This window comes from Stomoxys calcitrans, chromosome 5 (assembly GCF_963082655.1).
Source record: "Stomoxys calcitrans chromosome 5, idStoCalc2.1, whole genome shotgun sequence".
NCBI lineage: Eukaryota > Metazoa > Arthropoda > Insecta > Diptera > Muscidae > Stomoxys > Stomoxys calcitrans.
In genome coordinates, this window is record NC_081556.1 from 151,067,576 (window position 1) to 151,085,232 (window position 17,657).

General features: G+C 32.3%; 1 protein-coding gene across 11 annotated transcripts in view; it reads left to right on the forward strand.

The window, feature by feature from the left end:
* The window catches only part of LOC106081450 (uncharacterized), a 207,009-nt gene extending 191,684 nt beyond the window's left edge, over positions 1-15,325 (forward strand). For 9 of the 11 annotated variants that reach the window (XM_059369462.1, XM_059369467.1, XM_059369470.1 and 6 more), the window contains 5 exons: positions 1,091-1,178; positions 10,639-11,127; positions 11,197-11,346; positions 11,413-11,540; positions 11,601-15,325. In XM_059369462.1, coding sequence (XP_059225445.1) covers positions 1,091-1,178; positions 10,639-11,127; positions 11,197-11,346; positions 11,413-11,540; positions 11,601-11,811 — 1,066 coding nt within the window. In that variant the 3' untranslated portion in view covers positions 11,812-15,325. The remainder of the gene's footprint in view (positions 1-1,090; positions 1,179-10,638; positions 11,128-11,196; positions 11,347-11,412; positions 11,541-11,600) is intronic. The other 2 variants (XM_059369468.1, XM_059369469.1) reach the window with 2 other exon arrangements.
* The last annotated feature ends 2,332 nt before the right edge of the window (positions 15,326-17,657 follow it).

Sequence of the window (17,657 nt, forward strand, 5' to 3'; positions counted from 1 at the left end):
CACCATGTACAAAATTTCAGCCACATCTTATGAAACTTGCGGCTTACAGGGGCTTAAGAAGTCAAATCGGGAGATCGGTGTATATGGGATCTACAATATATGAGGTTATACACAGATTTAAACCATACTTGGCACAGTTGTTGTATGTCAAAATAGAACAATATGCGCAAAATTTCAGCCAAATTGGATAAAAATTGCGGCTTCCAGGGGATCAGGAAGTGAAATCGGGAGATCGGTTTATATGGGAGCTATATCAGGTTACAGACCGATTTGGACCGCACTTGACTCCATTGTTGGGAGTCATAACAGAATATTTCAGCCAAATCAAATAAAAATTGCAGCTTCCAGGGGCTCAAGAAGTCAAATCGGGAGATCGGTTTATATGGAAGCTATATCCACATATGAGCCAATATGGCCCATTTGCAATCCCCAACAACCTACATCAATATAAAATACTAGCCGAACCGGGCCCGCTCCGCTGCGCCTTCTTTAACTTTCTCATATATTTTAAGGGGGGCGACACATCGCCCTGAATGCGGATTGAATTCGTGTCATTGTAGCCTATGACGCTGAACGCGTTCGAATCCTGGCGAGAACATCGGACAAAGCGGTGGTTATCCCCTCTTAATGTTGGCGACATGCCACGCATGGTCATTAAAAAAATGTTCCCCAAAGAGGTTGTGGGACGCCGTTCAGGCTCGGCTATAAAAATAGATCCCTCATCATTGAGTTTAAACTTGAATCGGAAAGCACTCATTGATGTGTTTGAAGTTTGCCCCTGCTCGGTTTCTGTTGTTTTTAAAAATAGTGTAATGAGGAGTGCTCTTTAGGGGAAAGATGGCACCTCAGACATTTCGAATCAAATATGTAATTCAATTTGTGCTGCATATTGACAGAAACTTCGAATATATCTGTTAAGAAGAATTTTGGAATTGGGGAGACCCGCTGGGTAATTGGACCCAAATTTTAATACCATATTCATTTTCTGGTCTCCTTGTACATATATGATTTAAAGTCATTTATAGTGAATTTGTTTTCACTCTTTTCATAAATGCCTCCTTAATTTATTTTATTTTTTCTTTTTTTGTAGATACAGTCGTGATTATTACATTAACCAGGGCTCAAAATCGTCACAATTATCCTCGCCGGTACGAGAAACCCACAAGGATGTCACAGAGGTAAACAAGCAAAACAACAACACCAACAACCATAATAATGAAACATTTGAGAATCATACAAGTAGTGCCACCAATCGAAAAAAGAACACAAACGATTGCCATTGGACATTATCCACACCAGTGCGTCGTGCTAGTTCCCTTAAATATTTAAATTATAATTTAACCTCATCCCCCTCCTCGTCCTTCAGAACATCACCAACTACAATAGCAGCAGGACAAAAGCATCACCAACGTCAACATTATCATCATCATCATCAGCAACATCACAGATTATCATTGGGCCGTCCCGCGACATCGGCTTCAAATTATAAAAATGATTACAGAGGTTATAATGATCTCTATGATGATTATGATGATGGTTTGCATGATGATGATGAAAATGAAGATTTAAATTCCCTACAATCTTGGACAAGTAGTTCAGCTCTTAATGCTAAACGTAGGACTTTAAGTATGTTAAGCGTATTTAGTGGCAATAGTAGTGGTAGGTGCAGCACTAGATCACGTAGCCAACAAACACCACCCGATAATGGGGTCTTGACCCAATTTGAGAAGACATTGCTACACAAGGATTTGAAACGTAACAGCTTTAGGGCTGTCTCAGCTACTACCAAAGATTTTGTTATGAATCCCTTGTTTGAGAAACAGCCTCTACTCAATGGTGAGGGAGGACTTAAATTATCCATAGCTAAGCCATTGGATAAGGGGGAACTAATTTTGCAGCAGCAGCAAAAGCTGCAAGAGGACCAGGGTGGAGATTCGGGGATAGACAGTTGTTTAAATGGTTTTAGTGAGAAGGCAAGAGTTACTGCGGTTGATGGTAAATATTTGGAGGATAGTTTAATCTTTTGAGTTTAGAATAATATTTTAAGGGTATAGAGTTCAGTAGACAAGCCAAGGAACGAACAATGATGAAGGGTTGAAGGGCCTAAAGTAATAATTTCAGTAATTTCAGTAAGTAATAATTTCAATGGAAGTTGACTATTCTGGTTCAAAACAGCAGGGTTAAAGGTCCTCAAGTAATAAAAATTTCAGTGAAAGTAACTTATTCTTGTTCAAAACAGCATCTTTTTAGATTTTTCATTGCCATTTATGAGAGTAATAGGGATTAAAAATTTAAATAAGAAAAAAATTTAAGAAACGGATATAGGGTTTTCTTCAAATATTAACTGCCTGCCCCAATAATTCTGTTTCTCTCAAATGAATATATCACTTAAGATATATTCATTTACAGGTAGAAGCAGTTGGCCAACAACAAAATATTGGGTGCACACTCTATTAAAATCAGTGATTAGTGCAACTCTGATTTTGAGTATGTAATGAGTCTGCGCCATTTTTCGTTGTTTGTGTGTGTAATAATTCTTAACTATAATGCGAAACTCATTGACAGATAGTGAACTTCGGTAGAAAAATTTTTCTCAGCTGCTTGCTGTGCACTACCTTGATTAATATGCCATGGACTTACTCAAGCATTTGTTTTTCCGTTATTAAATCAGCTGATTTTGACTTATAAACAAAGACCGTATACGACTAAGATGTACGATCAGCTTGGTCTTCTTTTCTTGTAGTCCCCACAGTTTAGGATCAAACATGGGTGAAACTGCTGTTTTTTGCTTTTCGCTTGCTTTATAATGTTTTTCATTAAATAAAAAATAGTCGTTTAATCTTGCTATAAACGATGACAAAATTTAAAGAAAATTTTTATTTGTATATTTTACACACTTTTTCAACACAATAGAACGTAATTTCGTAATAATTTGCAAATTAATTTTGTATTTACGAAGGAACAAAAAGAAAGATTGATTAAAATGCTGCATTCGACATGCCAACTTGCTTGAATCTTAACTGTGCCACTTTTACGATATTAGACCAAGACCAAGCAGACCATACGTCTTGGTCGTTTACGGTCTTTGCTTATAAATAAACAAGAATGGGTAATTTTCAGTGACACAAAGTCTGTGGGACAGGCAGTAAATGATTTCTTTATTAGATTTTTCATGATCACCATAGGCCCCTAACCTAGAATCTCTTCAGTCATATCATACAAGTGCCACCATAGCAAACCTTTAGCTTCTAGATGATGGTTTGGCTTGTTGGATCTGATAGAATGTAAATGCTTATTAGGCTTATAGACGTTTTCTTTTATTAAGTAAATTAAGGAACAGTGTTCCGAAACTATTCTATGTCAGTTGGAAATGAAATTTCTCGACAAAGCTGATAAAGTTAAACTATAGTAGATCTTGGAACACTATCTAAAAACAAATATTTAATCCAACTAGTAACTAGTCAGTATACACAACGTTTTAGCTATAATCAAAAGCAATAAAAGTAAATAATACATCATAAAAATTTAGTTTTAAACTATAGAAATGCAGACAGCTACATAGAATCGTAAGCAATTCATGCACAGTGGTACATAATCGAAATGTAAGGGGCAAAAGTAAAACAAAAGTTGGTCAAGAAAAATAATGTGTAACCGGGAAAAATATAAATTCATATAAAAAATTGTAAAATAACATTTTTTTACCATTTTTTTGTATTTTTTTTTTTTTTGTAAATTTTTTTTTTTTAATTTTTGTACAAAACATTTAACACATTTTTTATTATAATATGCTTTTATCAAAATCTTTTTTCTATAGGGAATGTTGGCAATATTTTTTTAAATGTATGGAAAGGGAAACAAACAAAAATTATTAAACCTAATGATCTTCGCTCTAACGGGCAAAACAAAAACTTGAAAAAGAAAAATTTTGTTTCTAAAAAAAGTTTTTGAATTTTCTTCTATGTAAAATGTTTTCAAAACTTCTTATATAAATAATTTTTGTGTGAAAATTCTTGTTCCTATAGAACAATTTCTCAACATTTTATATTTTCAGAAAAGTTTGTCAATATTTTTTTGCAAATGTAAAAATTCTGAAATTTTTTCTTATTTTGTTAATTTTATTTAAAATATATTTCTATATAAAAAAACTTTTTACATTTCTTTCTTGGGAACTTTTTCTTCTTTTTTAAACAGAAATAAATCTGTAAAAATGTTTCTCAAAAAATTATCTGTATTTCTGTACGTTTTGTAAACAATCAAAGCTAATTTTTGTTAGAAAATATTAAAAAAATATTTATATAGAAAATTTTATGAATTGTCATCGTTTTTTTGTAGAAAAATTTGTAAAAAAATTTTCGATATAAAAATATTTCTTTCTAAAAACTTTTGTGAAAATTTTTTAAAAATTTTATCAATAGAAATTTCTCCATAAAAAACTTATTTACATTTAACCAAAAAAATAGATTTCCTAAGATTTTTACTCTACAGAAAATTTAAACAAAATTTTCTCAAAATTTTTTTTAATTTTTCTAAAAAATTTTCTCAAATTAAAAAAAAATTAACTCAAAAAAATGTTTGTACCAAATTTTTTAAAAATGTTATTTCTATACAAAATTTTCTCACAAATTTTCTTTCTATAAAATTTTTTTTAAAAACCTTATTTCTTTAGAAATTATTCTCAAAATTTTAATTTTTATAAAAAAAATTTTAAAATTTTTTTTTTATACAAAATTTTCTCAAAATCTTATTTCAATAGAGAATTTTCTAAAAAAATTTACGGAAAATTTTGTCAAAATTTATTCTCTATAGAAAATTTTATCAAAATTTAGGGCTAAGGGCATTTTTTTTTTAATTTTATTTCTTTCTATATAAATAAAACTAATATTCAGATGTGTGTTTTGCAACCTACTCTAGTTGGGTTGGTATGCAAAGCACCGTGATTCATTTGACAAATTTCTGCTGATGATGATTTTAACAAATCAAAAATCGCGATACAGAAAGCCTGTCGAATGCTTTTGAAAGTTCTTTGCTGCGCTATTTTTTGAATAGAAAGCATTGAAAGGAATGGTCTATAGCCGAACAATATCCTCCAATGGAATCTAAATGAGATTTTAAGACCAAAAAAGAAGGCTTAAACAGACAAATTTTGAGAAATTTTTCATAGAATTTTTTTTTTAGAAAATTCTCTATAGAAATTAAGTTATTATTAAAGTCCTTTGCCTGTTAGGGCGAAGGTCATTAAATTTTACAATTTTTGTTTGTTTCTCCTTCGCGAGCTGAATGATCGGAGATGCTAATCTCTGCGCTACGGTGGCCTCCGGCGGCAAACATCGATTTATAATTTTGGCCGAATTTTTGATTATTTTTGGCCAATAAAGTACATATTTTCTAAAATATGTAGCCATCGTAGCGCAGAGGTTGGCATGTCCGCCTATGACGCTAAACGTCTTGGTTCGAGTCCTGGTGATACCCCTCCCAATGCCGGCAACCTTTGTGAGGTACTATGCCATGTTAAACTTCTCTCCTAAGAAGTATCGCACTGCTGCACGCCGTTCGGACTCGGCTATAAAAAGGAGGCCCCTTATCATTGAGCTTAAACTTGAATCGTACTGCACTCATTGATATGCGAAAAGTTTGCCCCTGTTCCTTAGAGGAGTGTTCATGGGCAAAATTTGCATTAGCATTTTCTAAAATTAATTGTTTTTATTTGCAAATATTGTAACTAAATTTCATGTTGCATAGGCCTATCAAAACATACATTTTCATTCGCAATTCCAAGAAAAAAATTCTATAATGTCTATTATGTCACCGTACCTGCAAATAAAATTTTCATTAACGGTATCAATGACGAAAACTTCGCTTAGGATATGTCAATGCATTTTTCATGGTAACGAAAATTCGCCAGAGGTGAAAAAATGTTTTGCTATACAAAAAAACTTTCTTTATTTCTACATAAAATTTATTAAAGTATGTTTATCTATAGGACATTTTATTTCTATGGAAAATTCTTCAAAATTTTATTTTTTTTTTTGGAAAAATTTTCACAATTTTATTTTTATGAATTTTTTTTTTTTAATTTTTATTTATTGTCTGTTTGCGCTTTCTTTTTTGTCTTAAACTCTTTTGAGATTCCATTGCAGGTTATTGTCCGCAATATACTATTCTTTGAATAGAAAGCATTTAACAATGGTCTAAAGCCGGACAATATCCTGCAATGGAATGCCAATTTTTATTTTTTTAAAATGCTACCAGGACTGAAGTTATTAATTTTTGGCCTCGGTATTTAGATTCTGTTCCCACTGTGCACTGTTTTCAATTAAATTATCTCCATCTCCACCCTCACCTAGAACAGAAAAAATAGTAGCCAATCTTTTTGTTTAACTTAGTGCCATTATGAAGTCCCCTCTAAGTTTGTCTTAGAACTCCAACCATAGTGAAAAAAATTTGCTTTTCTATTGATTTGAACGAAAATTAATAACACTAAACTACCTAACTCTGCTGACATGAATTAAACATCTAAAATTTAAAAACAAAAAAACAATTGAATTGAATAAAAAAAACAAAAACTAAATTGCTTGCAATTTATCTTTAAAATATATTTAGTTAATATTAGCTATAATTAATTGATTGATTGATATATTTAATAAGCTTAAAACCTCAACTTTGTTATTGAATGCACAATTTATCATAACTTTCAAAAAGAACCTTGAATCTTTTTTTTTTTTTTTGTTAAAGCTATTTTTTTATAATTTATTATTTTTTCTATAATTTTTGTAATCTAACTTTTTGTTTTTATTTAAATTGGATATAATTTGAAATTAATTATTATTTAATATTCGTCTTGAATTCTCTTTGAATTGAAATAAACGTATGAACATTTTTCAAAAACCCAACAACAAGAAACAAATGTTTTAGTAAAATTTTTAATAGCACCAAAAAAACGATGAAAACAAAACTTCGTATTAAAGTTTAAAGTTGAAAATTTTTCAAAAATATTACAAAATTTCGAATTCTAACTTCCCTCAAAAGCGTTCCCTTAAAATTGGTAAGTACTATAATACAGAAGATTCCTATGTTGTGTTGTATTCTGATTACGTTGGTCTTGTATGATGTATGTATAAAAAAAAGTTTTTTTTTCTATAAAATTTTACTAACAACATTTGTTTCACAAGGCGATCAAAAGTAACTAAATCGTTTAATTTTTTTAATGTTTGTAGTTGTAGTTGTTATTACTAAATAAGTGGATTTTACTATAAAACGAAATAATTGGCCTTATTAACGTAAAAAAAATACAAATTAATTTAGTGTTGTACTTTACAGTGCACAATAACAAGCAATTTCCTTTGTTTCTTTAACTAACTTTATGATTGTATGGTGTATAGTTATGGTTTATTTGTTGTTGTATATTAATAATTCAAAAGTAGATCTAATTTGTAGACCAAAATAATAATAACTGTTAAGTCGGCATATTTACAGCAGGGCTACTAAACTTAGACGTGGCTTTAAATAACTTTGAACATCTGGTGCTTTAGAAAGCTGCTCTGTAATCGACAAATAGTTAAAGGATATCGATTTGTTTCGCTGGGGTCTTATGTTATGAAGTAGTATGAATATTTGGTCGATGGTGGATATGTCAGGACTATTGCCACACCCATATGGCCCTATTCTTTAATAATTTTATATCTGAAGAAAATTTTTGTCAAATGTGTATTCCTATAGAAAATGAAGGGAGGCCACCGTAGCGCAGAGATTAGCACGTCCGCCTATGACACTGAACGGCTGGGTTCAAATCCTGGCGAGAACATCAGAAAAAATTTTCAGCTGTGGTTATCCCCTCCTAATTCTGTCGACATTTGTGAGGTACTATGCCATGTAAAACTTCTTTCCAAAGAGATGTGGCAGTGCGGGACGCCGTTCGGACTCGGCTATAAAAAAAGGTCCCTTATCGTTGAGCTTAAACTTGGATCGGAAAGCACTCATTGATGTGTGAGAATTATCCCATTCTCGGTTCCTAGTGGTAGTGTTCTTCCTAGGGTAATGTTCTCATTAGGGGAGGGATGGCACCTCAGACATTTTGACTCAAATATAGATATCAAATTCGTGCTGCACTTCCAAATCCCTTTAATTTGAGCCTCATATGGCCATGGCAAGTAAATATGAACCTTTTGGAGGGTGTTTTGGGGCTGAGGCGGCACTTTTCACTGAAAATATTAGATATCAAATTCGTTCTTTATTCCCAACGGAAATGAAGTTCAGTTTAGGGGGTGCTTTAGGGCGTACCCCAAAACACTTGGGTCCAAAATTGAATATCCAAAATCGAATATCAAATTCGTTTCTAATTAAAAAAAAATTTTTAGTCAAATTTCTTGGACACTATAAAATGATATCCCGCACAATTAGGAGTGTTTTTGTAGAGAATTTAACTTTTCACTTTCCAGCAAAAAAATAATTTAAAATCGGACTCGGATTTTGACCACGTGCGCAGATTTCATAGAAGCATTTATGCTCAAAATCTTATCTTATATAGGATAATTATTATGCCATGAAACTGTGGGCTGGTCAAACGGACGGATGTGATACACTAGGCACTGGCAGGGTTTTACCAGCATAAAAACGCGTTTGCCAATGATATGATATCAATGCCCGATTGTATGATAGCTGGCAATTTATTTATTTATTTTTATTCAATTTTTTTTCAATTTACACCCCTACCCTTCTTGTGGATTTAAGCGAATTAAGGTTTAGTTTCACAGAAAATTGTTGTCAAAACTTTATTTTATGGAATTTTTTTCAAAATTTTATCTTAAAAATATTGTTTTCAAACTTACTCAAAATTTTGGCAAAATATATTTGTAGAAAATTTTGTAAAAATTTTATTTTTCAAGAAAATTTTGACAAAATTTTATTTTCAAAGAAAATTTTGTTTTTTGGGATATTTTGTCCAAACCTTATTTTTTGTAAAAATTTTATTTTTATACAAAATTTTGTCAAAATTTAATTTTTACAGAAAATTTTGTCGAAATTGTATTTTTATAGAAAATTTTCTCAAATTTTATTTTTATAGAAAATTTTGTCAAATTTTTATTTTTATAGAAAGTTTTGTCAAAATTTTATTTCTATAGAAAATTTTGTCAAAATTTTATTTTTACAGAAAATTTTGTCAAAATTGTATTTTTATAGACAATTTTGTCAAAATTGTATTTTTATGGAAAATTTTGTCAAAAATTTATTTTTATAGAAAATTTTGTGAAAATTTTATTTTTATAAGAAATTTTGTCAAAATTTTATTTTTTCTAATAACATAAAATTTGACAAAATTTTCAATTACCATAAAATTTTGAAAAAACTATCTATTACATAAAATTTTGAAAAAAATTGCTATTAAAATGAAATTTTGACAAAATTCTTTATAAAAATTAAATTTTGACGTAATAAAATTTAAACAAAATTTTTCATCAACATAAAATTTCGACAAAATTTTCTATAAAATAAAGTTTTGACAAAATTTTCTATAAAAATAATGTTTTGTCAAAGTTTTCTATAAAAATAAAATTTTGACAAAACATTATTTGTATAGAAAATTTTGTCAAATCTTTATTTTTTTAATAGAAAGCATTAAACAATGATCTTTTTGCCGAACAATACCCTGCAATGGAATCTCAAAATTTTCTAATAACATAAAATTTGACAAAATTTTCAATTAACATAAAATTTTGAAAAAACTATCTATTAAACTATCTATCTACATAAAATTTTGAAAAAAATTGCTATTAAAATGAAATTTTGACAAAATATTTTATAAAAATTAAATTTTGACATAATAAAATTTAAACAAAATTTTCTATCAACATAAAATTTCGACAAAATTTTCTATAAAAATAAAGTTTTGACAAAATTTTCTATAAAAATAATGTTTTGTCAAAATTTTCTATTAAAAACCAAACATATAAACAGATGATAGTACACTCTGAGCACCAAGTATAGAACAACAGCCTTCAATATTGTTGTTTTCTAATGCAAGACGAAAAAGCCACGTTGACAAAGGAGTACTATGAATGTAAAAACCATCAAAAGGAATTGGAGTTGTATGAAAAGATATTGCTCAGTAAAAAGTACTTTATAGTGGACAGTCTGGTAGTAGTATTTAATACTTCACATTTGTGCTGATGATCTTCACTTAAGTACTACCTACGAACAACAGACTATGAAGGTGTAGGACGGACGAACATGGTTAACGATGTTGCCGATGGGATAATCTTAAATCAATTATTAACACGCATCCACCAGTGACGTGATATGTATCCTACCTTGTCTGGGAAAAAAAAAGATTTTTTTTAGTTTTTTATTTTTGGCTTAGATAAATATATATGAAACCCGGTATAGGTAATGCCCTAGGCTTAGATTGATCTCTTAATAGCTTTAAATAGTTTTTAGTTTGGCTTAAGCCTATACACACTACATGTCCATTCATTCGTCTCCCAAGTAGCTAGAACAAGTTGTCGTAGTAGCACACTCACACATTCTTATCCCACCTCCCATTTTTGTACTAACCCCCATATACACTGGTGTTTTCTTTCGGCATATTTGAAAAAAAAGAAAAACGACAAAAACTTGAAATTCCCAACCTAAAACATTTTGTAGATCGAACAAAAGCCAGAACAAGCCAAGGTAGCCTCTGAATCATGTCAAACAGAGGAACCAATTGTTCTTAATCTATACAAGGCCATGCCGGCCCAAGTGGTGGAGGACAGTACAGCATCATCTCTCGATACCATATCACAACAATCACTGCAATCGGGTGGAGCTACTACTAGTGATGATTCAGATACAATAAAAATTTATGATTTTAAGAAACAGGAAACAACGATAATTACACGCGAAACAAACAAGGTAACCAACAAAACGGAGGAAACGGAAATTGTAATGGAACAAGAGGAAACGACAGCAACAGCAAGGAAAGAAAGGCCTCTAACTTTAAATGTTAGCCAACAAGCGGAGAGTAGTGTTAGCCAAACAGTTGGTACAACACCTACTAGAGGCTCAACACCGGCAGCCTTTAAATTTTTACAACCAAAACGTAAGCTCTTGGATCCTAGTCAAGTTCTTTCACTGGAAGAGGGTGATGAGGAGGTAAGTTTACAACATAATTTAATAGTAACGCTGTTTTATTTATACAAGTTTTACTACCAACAAACACAGCAAGCAAATGGAGCTTCTGCCGACAAACCAGTCATAGAAAAGGAGGTTGCGCATGCTTTGCCTTCGGTGAAGGCTTTAGCCAAGGCTTTTCTAATGACATCAACAACAGTGCAACAACAACAATCAGCGGAAAAAGTTTGGCCCAGAAAAGTAAGAGAAATAAATCCATTATAAATTTTGCATAAAAAACAAAATCCCCTAAAAAACATTTTTTAGACTAAAATAATGCCTGTGACTGAGAAAGACAACAATTCACCTGTAAAATATCTAGAAAATCTAAATATCGATATTGACAAGTCCGAAGAAGACATGACAATAACTTCAGATCTATCATCATTGGAAACGTAAGTTTTTCACAAGGTTTTACAATTTGCCTCCAAAAGTTAACCCCCAAAATCTTACAGGGATCCCACATCGATTCTTAAAACAGCAGAAGACACCAAAGAACAAAATTCACCCCCACCTGTAAATGCTCCAGCCCCAACTTCAGCAAACACAACGACAATAGCGACGGGTAATCATAACTCTACAGCAACAACGACAACAACCCCCACTGTACCTAAAGGGGTACTTAAAACAAATATTGCTTTCTTTGAGAATTTAAAGAATAAGTAAATATTATAATATTTCATATTTCAAATTTTTTTAAACTCATGCAATGGGTATTGTTTTCGTTAAAAAGAAAACAATAATCACAATTACTACGAGTCACAAAACAAAAACTGAAACTGTAAGGAAATCTTTGTTGCGAACATTATTTTTTCCAGGTGCCATTGAGTTGCTTTAGTTGTGTAAATCCTGTTTAATTTTTTTATGTATTGTATTATTTACAAAAGAAAAGAAATTTTTGTACCATAAAAGAGAGAATTCTTTAAAAAAGAATGCAAAAATGTCGTTGTCATATATATGTATACATATACTCTTCATTAGAGAATAAGAAATAATTTTATGTTTAAGATGTACCAAATAACTTATATGTATGTTTATTTATATATATGTTGTGGTTATACCAGCTAAACTGAACAAAATGCAATTTAGTACCTTCATTTACGGTTTTCTTGAAGTTTGGAAACACAGAAAAGAAAAACAACTAGGCAAGATGAAAGTTATCGATGATTATTGCACGATATACGGCGCAACGATACTCTAGATAGGTTTTTAGAGTTTTGAAGGATCTAAGTTTTATTCCAGGCATGCCAACTCAGATGTACTGCATAGAATTTCAGTGTAAAGTTGTAGTGGATAGTTATCGAAATCGTGATTTGCACTGTACAGTACTAAACCAAAACACAGTAAGGGTCGCGCGTTTAAGTAAGGTTTTACTGTATTTAAAAAAATTACAATTATCGGTTATCGATATTTATCGAATTATATCTATAGTTATCGACTATTATAGAGAGTTTTATAAATAACTTTGTACCTTACAACTATGTAGAACATAACATAGAGCAAGTCAAATAGCTATGCAGTACATTAGGTCTGGTTTTGTTTTCGTCTATACAGAGCACAACATGAGTTATTGGCTGTTATCGCTTGTTATCGTGAATTGTACAGAGCATTGTACGAGAGTTTTATAAGTAACTTTGTACCTTACAACTATGTACAAGATTACATTGAGTAAGTCAAATGCTCTACATAGCTATGCAGTACATTAGGTCTGTTTTGGCTTTCTTCTATACAGAGTTATAGAACATGAGTTATTGGCTGTTATCGCATGTTATCGAGAATTATGCATAGCAACAATTTACTAAATGGCGATCTAAAGTAACTGACTTGCTCTATTTAGATCTCTACGTAGCTATCGAATACTTTGTTGCTTTGAATAAATCTCGATTACACGTGATAACAGCTGATATATCACGTTGTACACTGTATAGAGCAAAAAATTAACAGTCCTATTATTGTTAGGATAAATTCTCGATTACAGGCGATAAATAATATTGTGCTCTAACTAGGTTATAACATAGATAGTCCTGTTATATAATACTGTCGATAACACGAAGAGGCAAAGAAAATCTAGAAAATTAAACCAATAGCACGTTTACATTCAGATTTTTATGATCTGGATTTAACTAAATCCAAAAACAAAAATCCTGTTCGTTTACACTGCGTTTTTGGGGATTTAAGCGTACATGCGTATACATGAAAGTGCATATCACACACATCCATACACAAATCTTAAAAACGGTTGCATATTTTGATACTTTTATCGATTATTCAGCCATGAAATCGGGGTTTATTTGCAAAAATTTTATTTATTTTTATATGGTGAAACCTGTAAAAAACAAAGGATTTAGTAGTTCAATCTCGATAAGGCCATTAAACCGAATTTAGTGGCCAATGAAAACGTACTTCAATATTATGAAAATAAGAATCCAGAATATTAATAAAATAAGACTCCGATTGTAGTGGCAGTCCATTACGGACTTACATAATTTTTAGTCCATTGTGATACCACCGTAGCGATAGACCAACGCCTGTGATAGGAATTTAACCCGCAATCCCCCTAATGGCAATCCAAGCTTTCCACCAACTTAGCTACAAGTGCGCTTTTTGCTCATCTAACTGTTGCACTATTTTTTTGAGAGCCACAATGGTACTGAAGATTTGAACTGGATGAAAATCGGTATCATGAGATAACACTGTATAGAACTTGGAAGGCAACACTGCAGTTAATTACTTAACCCTTCTCCAGGCGCAATTCTTTTTAAGTCTTAAATAGTGTAAAACGCAAGTTATCATACAACAGACCTTGCCGATCTCAATTGTCGGTTTTATTTTATTATCGTGCAAATCAGATGTACTAAATAGAATTCCAGGGAAAAGTTGCATTAGGGTTGGTACTCTATACGGCTTTTCACGTGAACAACTGTCAAACTCCATATAAAAAAATACTTATGAACTTAAAACATATGAAAAAAATAAATGCCTCCTTTGCGTTAATGGCTTAAAAGGAGCGGTTAGCAATAATTAATTCCAGGGTAATGTGAATGAGTAAGTACAAAAAACGTCTTGCAATTATGTTTAAAAATATTATGAAATTTTGTTTAAGTTTTTCGGAACAATTCCGAAAACTGAACAAAATGCTCTGCTTGAGAACAGTTAAATAAAACACGTCCGCTTTATTCTGATGCGAGAAGTCTCCAATTATATATAAATGGAATAATATGTGGAAAATTTGCTTTTTCATTCTTCGTAGACAACCTCAATTTAAAGATTTCTTTTGTATAAATAATCAAAGACTATTATTCTTATATGATTAAAATTTAATCATTTAATCTAATAGATAATCACACAATTCATAAAAAAAAAGTCAGTTGCTGAAAGGCTAGCCTGAAAAAGTGATCATGGCAAAACAAATTTTTTATCTGTGGTCTATATATGCCGCCGAACTCCCGATTTCAAATCCCGGCGTAAAGATCAGAAAAATTGTTTGCGGTGGTTATCCTGTTATACAGTGTTAACCTGCCATCTTCAAACTTCTCCACCAAGTGGTGTCGTTATACGACATACCGCTCGGACTCGTCGTAACAAAAGAAGCCCCTTTTCATTGAGCTTAAACATTATAGGACTGCCCTCATTAGTATGAGAGAAGTATCCCCTGTTCCGTAATGAAATATTCAAATAGATTTCTGTTCAATGGAAAATTTTTACTTTCAAATATGTTACCTAATGAACAAAGTCATAAAAGTTATTTTTATGCCGAAAGACTTTGAAATGCTCTTGGTCAGTTTAGAAAGTTTAACCATGATTAATTTGTATGTATGTTTGTGTTACTACTAATCGTATGAAGTAATTTTGTTTAATCCATTTTTATTTAGTTTTAAGTAAAACAAAAAGCAGTACTTGCTTATTATACATATATATTTCATTTTAGTTTGTAACAAGCTACATATCTACCATTTCCATTGTCATCTTTATTAATTTTTAAACATTTCATTTGTATGCATATCGCTTTATGTTTTCAAAATCACCAACATACAAATGCATTGTCTTTTAACGGCGAACAAAAAGAGGTCTTTATAATTGCTAATGATATAAATCCAAAAAAAAGCTTACATGAACAACAAAGTCCAATTACATACAAAGATATTATCCAAATAAAAATAAAGAACAAAATCATAAAAAACGACTTTTATTCTTAAGAATCATACGGTATTGATAGTAACGCAACACCGTGTAGTACAAATCAATACCAAGTGGTATGGATGAACCATAAAATGATTAATACCGTTTGGTACTAACCTTATTACCGAACTGGTATTAGTTTTAATACCAATGTGTTATTGGTTTTAGCATCAAACCGTAACTGATTATTCCACCGAAAAAAAGTTTTAACAAAAAAAATTCATATTTAAAATTTTTTTTGAACAAAAATATTTAATTTACAGAGAAAAGTTGATACCAAGCGTGCTCATTTCAATACCGTACGGGGTTGATAGTAACGCAACACCGTGTGGTACTAATTAATACCGGGCGGCAAAGGATGAACCATAAAATGATTAATATCGTTTGGTACTAACCTTATTACCGAACTGGTATTGGCTTTAACGCCAATCTGTTTTGTTCCACAAAAAACAAGTAAGAGCGTGCTTAGTTCGGCCAGGGCGAATCTTGGGAAACCACCACCATGGATGCTGCTACAATATGGGAGCTATATCTGGTTATAGACCAATTTGGACCGCACTTGGCACAGTTGTCGAGAGTCATAACAGAACACTACGAAGTTCATCAATCGTCGCTGGCTTCTTGGCATAGACCATAGACTTGGCCTAGCCCCATAGGAAAAAATCTAACGGCATCAAATCGCACGACCAAGGCGGTCAATTGACTGGACCATTCTGTGAGATACCATGTTCTCTAAACTTGGTTTGCAATAAATTGATTGTGACATTCGCCGTATTGCTTGTGGCGCCGTCCTGTTGGAATCACATATACTCCAAGTCCAATTGGGACCAAAAATATTCTGCGATTCCCATGCAAGGTGCCGGTCTTGGTCATTACGAAAGAAGTACGGCCCAATGAGGCCGCCGGCACATAAACCGCACCAAACCGTGATTATTTGGAGTACGTGTGGATTGCAGTCCGACCAATAACGCATATTATGCTTATTGACGAAGCCATTCAGCCAGAAATGAGCCTCATCGCTGAAGCTCTTAACGTTGAGGCTCGTATATGATTCCATCATAAAATGGCAAACCTTACTGAAGAGAAATGCCAAAAGAGCGGCAAACATATGGCTTCGTTTAATGCCCCTATCTATCTACTTTTGTAGCGTCCCTGAAAACCAACCCTGTGCTTGGGAAAATAACTAGTGATCGTGCCTTTTTCGTGAGGTTGACAAATTACGATATTATTGCAGTATAAGTCCAAATGGGACGAACATATATATGGGAGCCATATCCATAATCGACCCATAAGACTTCATTATAATCAACATATGGAATGAAAAACGAATTTATGTGATTTCTCATTACTTTGCATTGGTTGTTGGCCTCACAAGTAAATCATAAAAGAGAGCCGATAAATCTGTCATCGATTTAACGGATCATTTAATATAAGACTAAAAGTATGCTTCATTTCTTCCATTAAAACTAAAATATGGCTTTGCTTTAATTTGTTAACTTATCGTCCAATTTTACATTGAAATCTGCATATTTAAGGACCGTTTCAATTTTTAATTAACTTGAATTATAAATAAAATTTATTTGACATAGTTAACAAGCGCATACACTCTAAAAAGCATAAAAACATGCTTCTTACATCTGTAGAATAAATCCTGTACATTGGCAATCCATTTCTAGCTAAAATCAGTAAGAACCCCATCAAACATTCTTGACCGGTCACAATCTAATGACACTTTTTTTGTACGAACGCACCATCTGGCGAACGTTGATTTCACCTGGCTGAAACCCTGCCTTTGGCGTCGCTTGATTGAATGGCAGCACCTGCCATGGAATCGGGTCAGAGCTCGAAGAATTTGCAAAATTTCTACATTTAAAAAGATATATGTACATGTCGATGTGACTCTCAATTCTTGCACTCGTGTCTGAAATCATCGTGGGCCCGGCACGGGATAGCTGTGAGCACCACACAGGCTGGAACATTGAGCTCCAATTTGTGTGGTTCTCATTGCTGTCACGAGAAGCTTAGCTGTGAGCTACCGTGCGCGTCCACAGGTTGCGGATAGTAGAATGCTCTATACGGAGTCGCCGACAATCAGCGGTATCGAGCGGAGAGTCTCAGTGAGAGGCCAGGCAGCACCGGCTCTTGCAAAAATACTGAGAGCCTATGGAAATTGAGAATCATGTCTTTACTTCTGATATTGACACAAGATGCAGAAGCATGTGAGAAGAACCTGGCATTCAAATGTGAAAACCAGTATTTTGAGTCCATGGTGGTACCAAAGCGGTGACAGATAAGTCCTCTGTTAAGAATCGAACTAACGACACCCACACTTG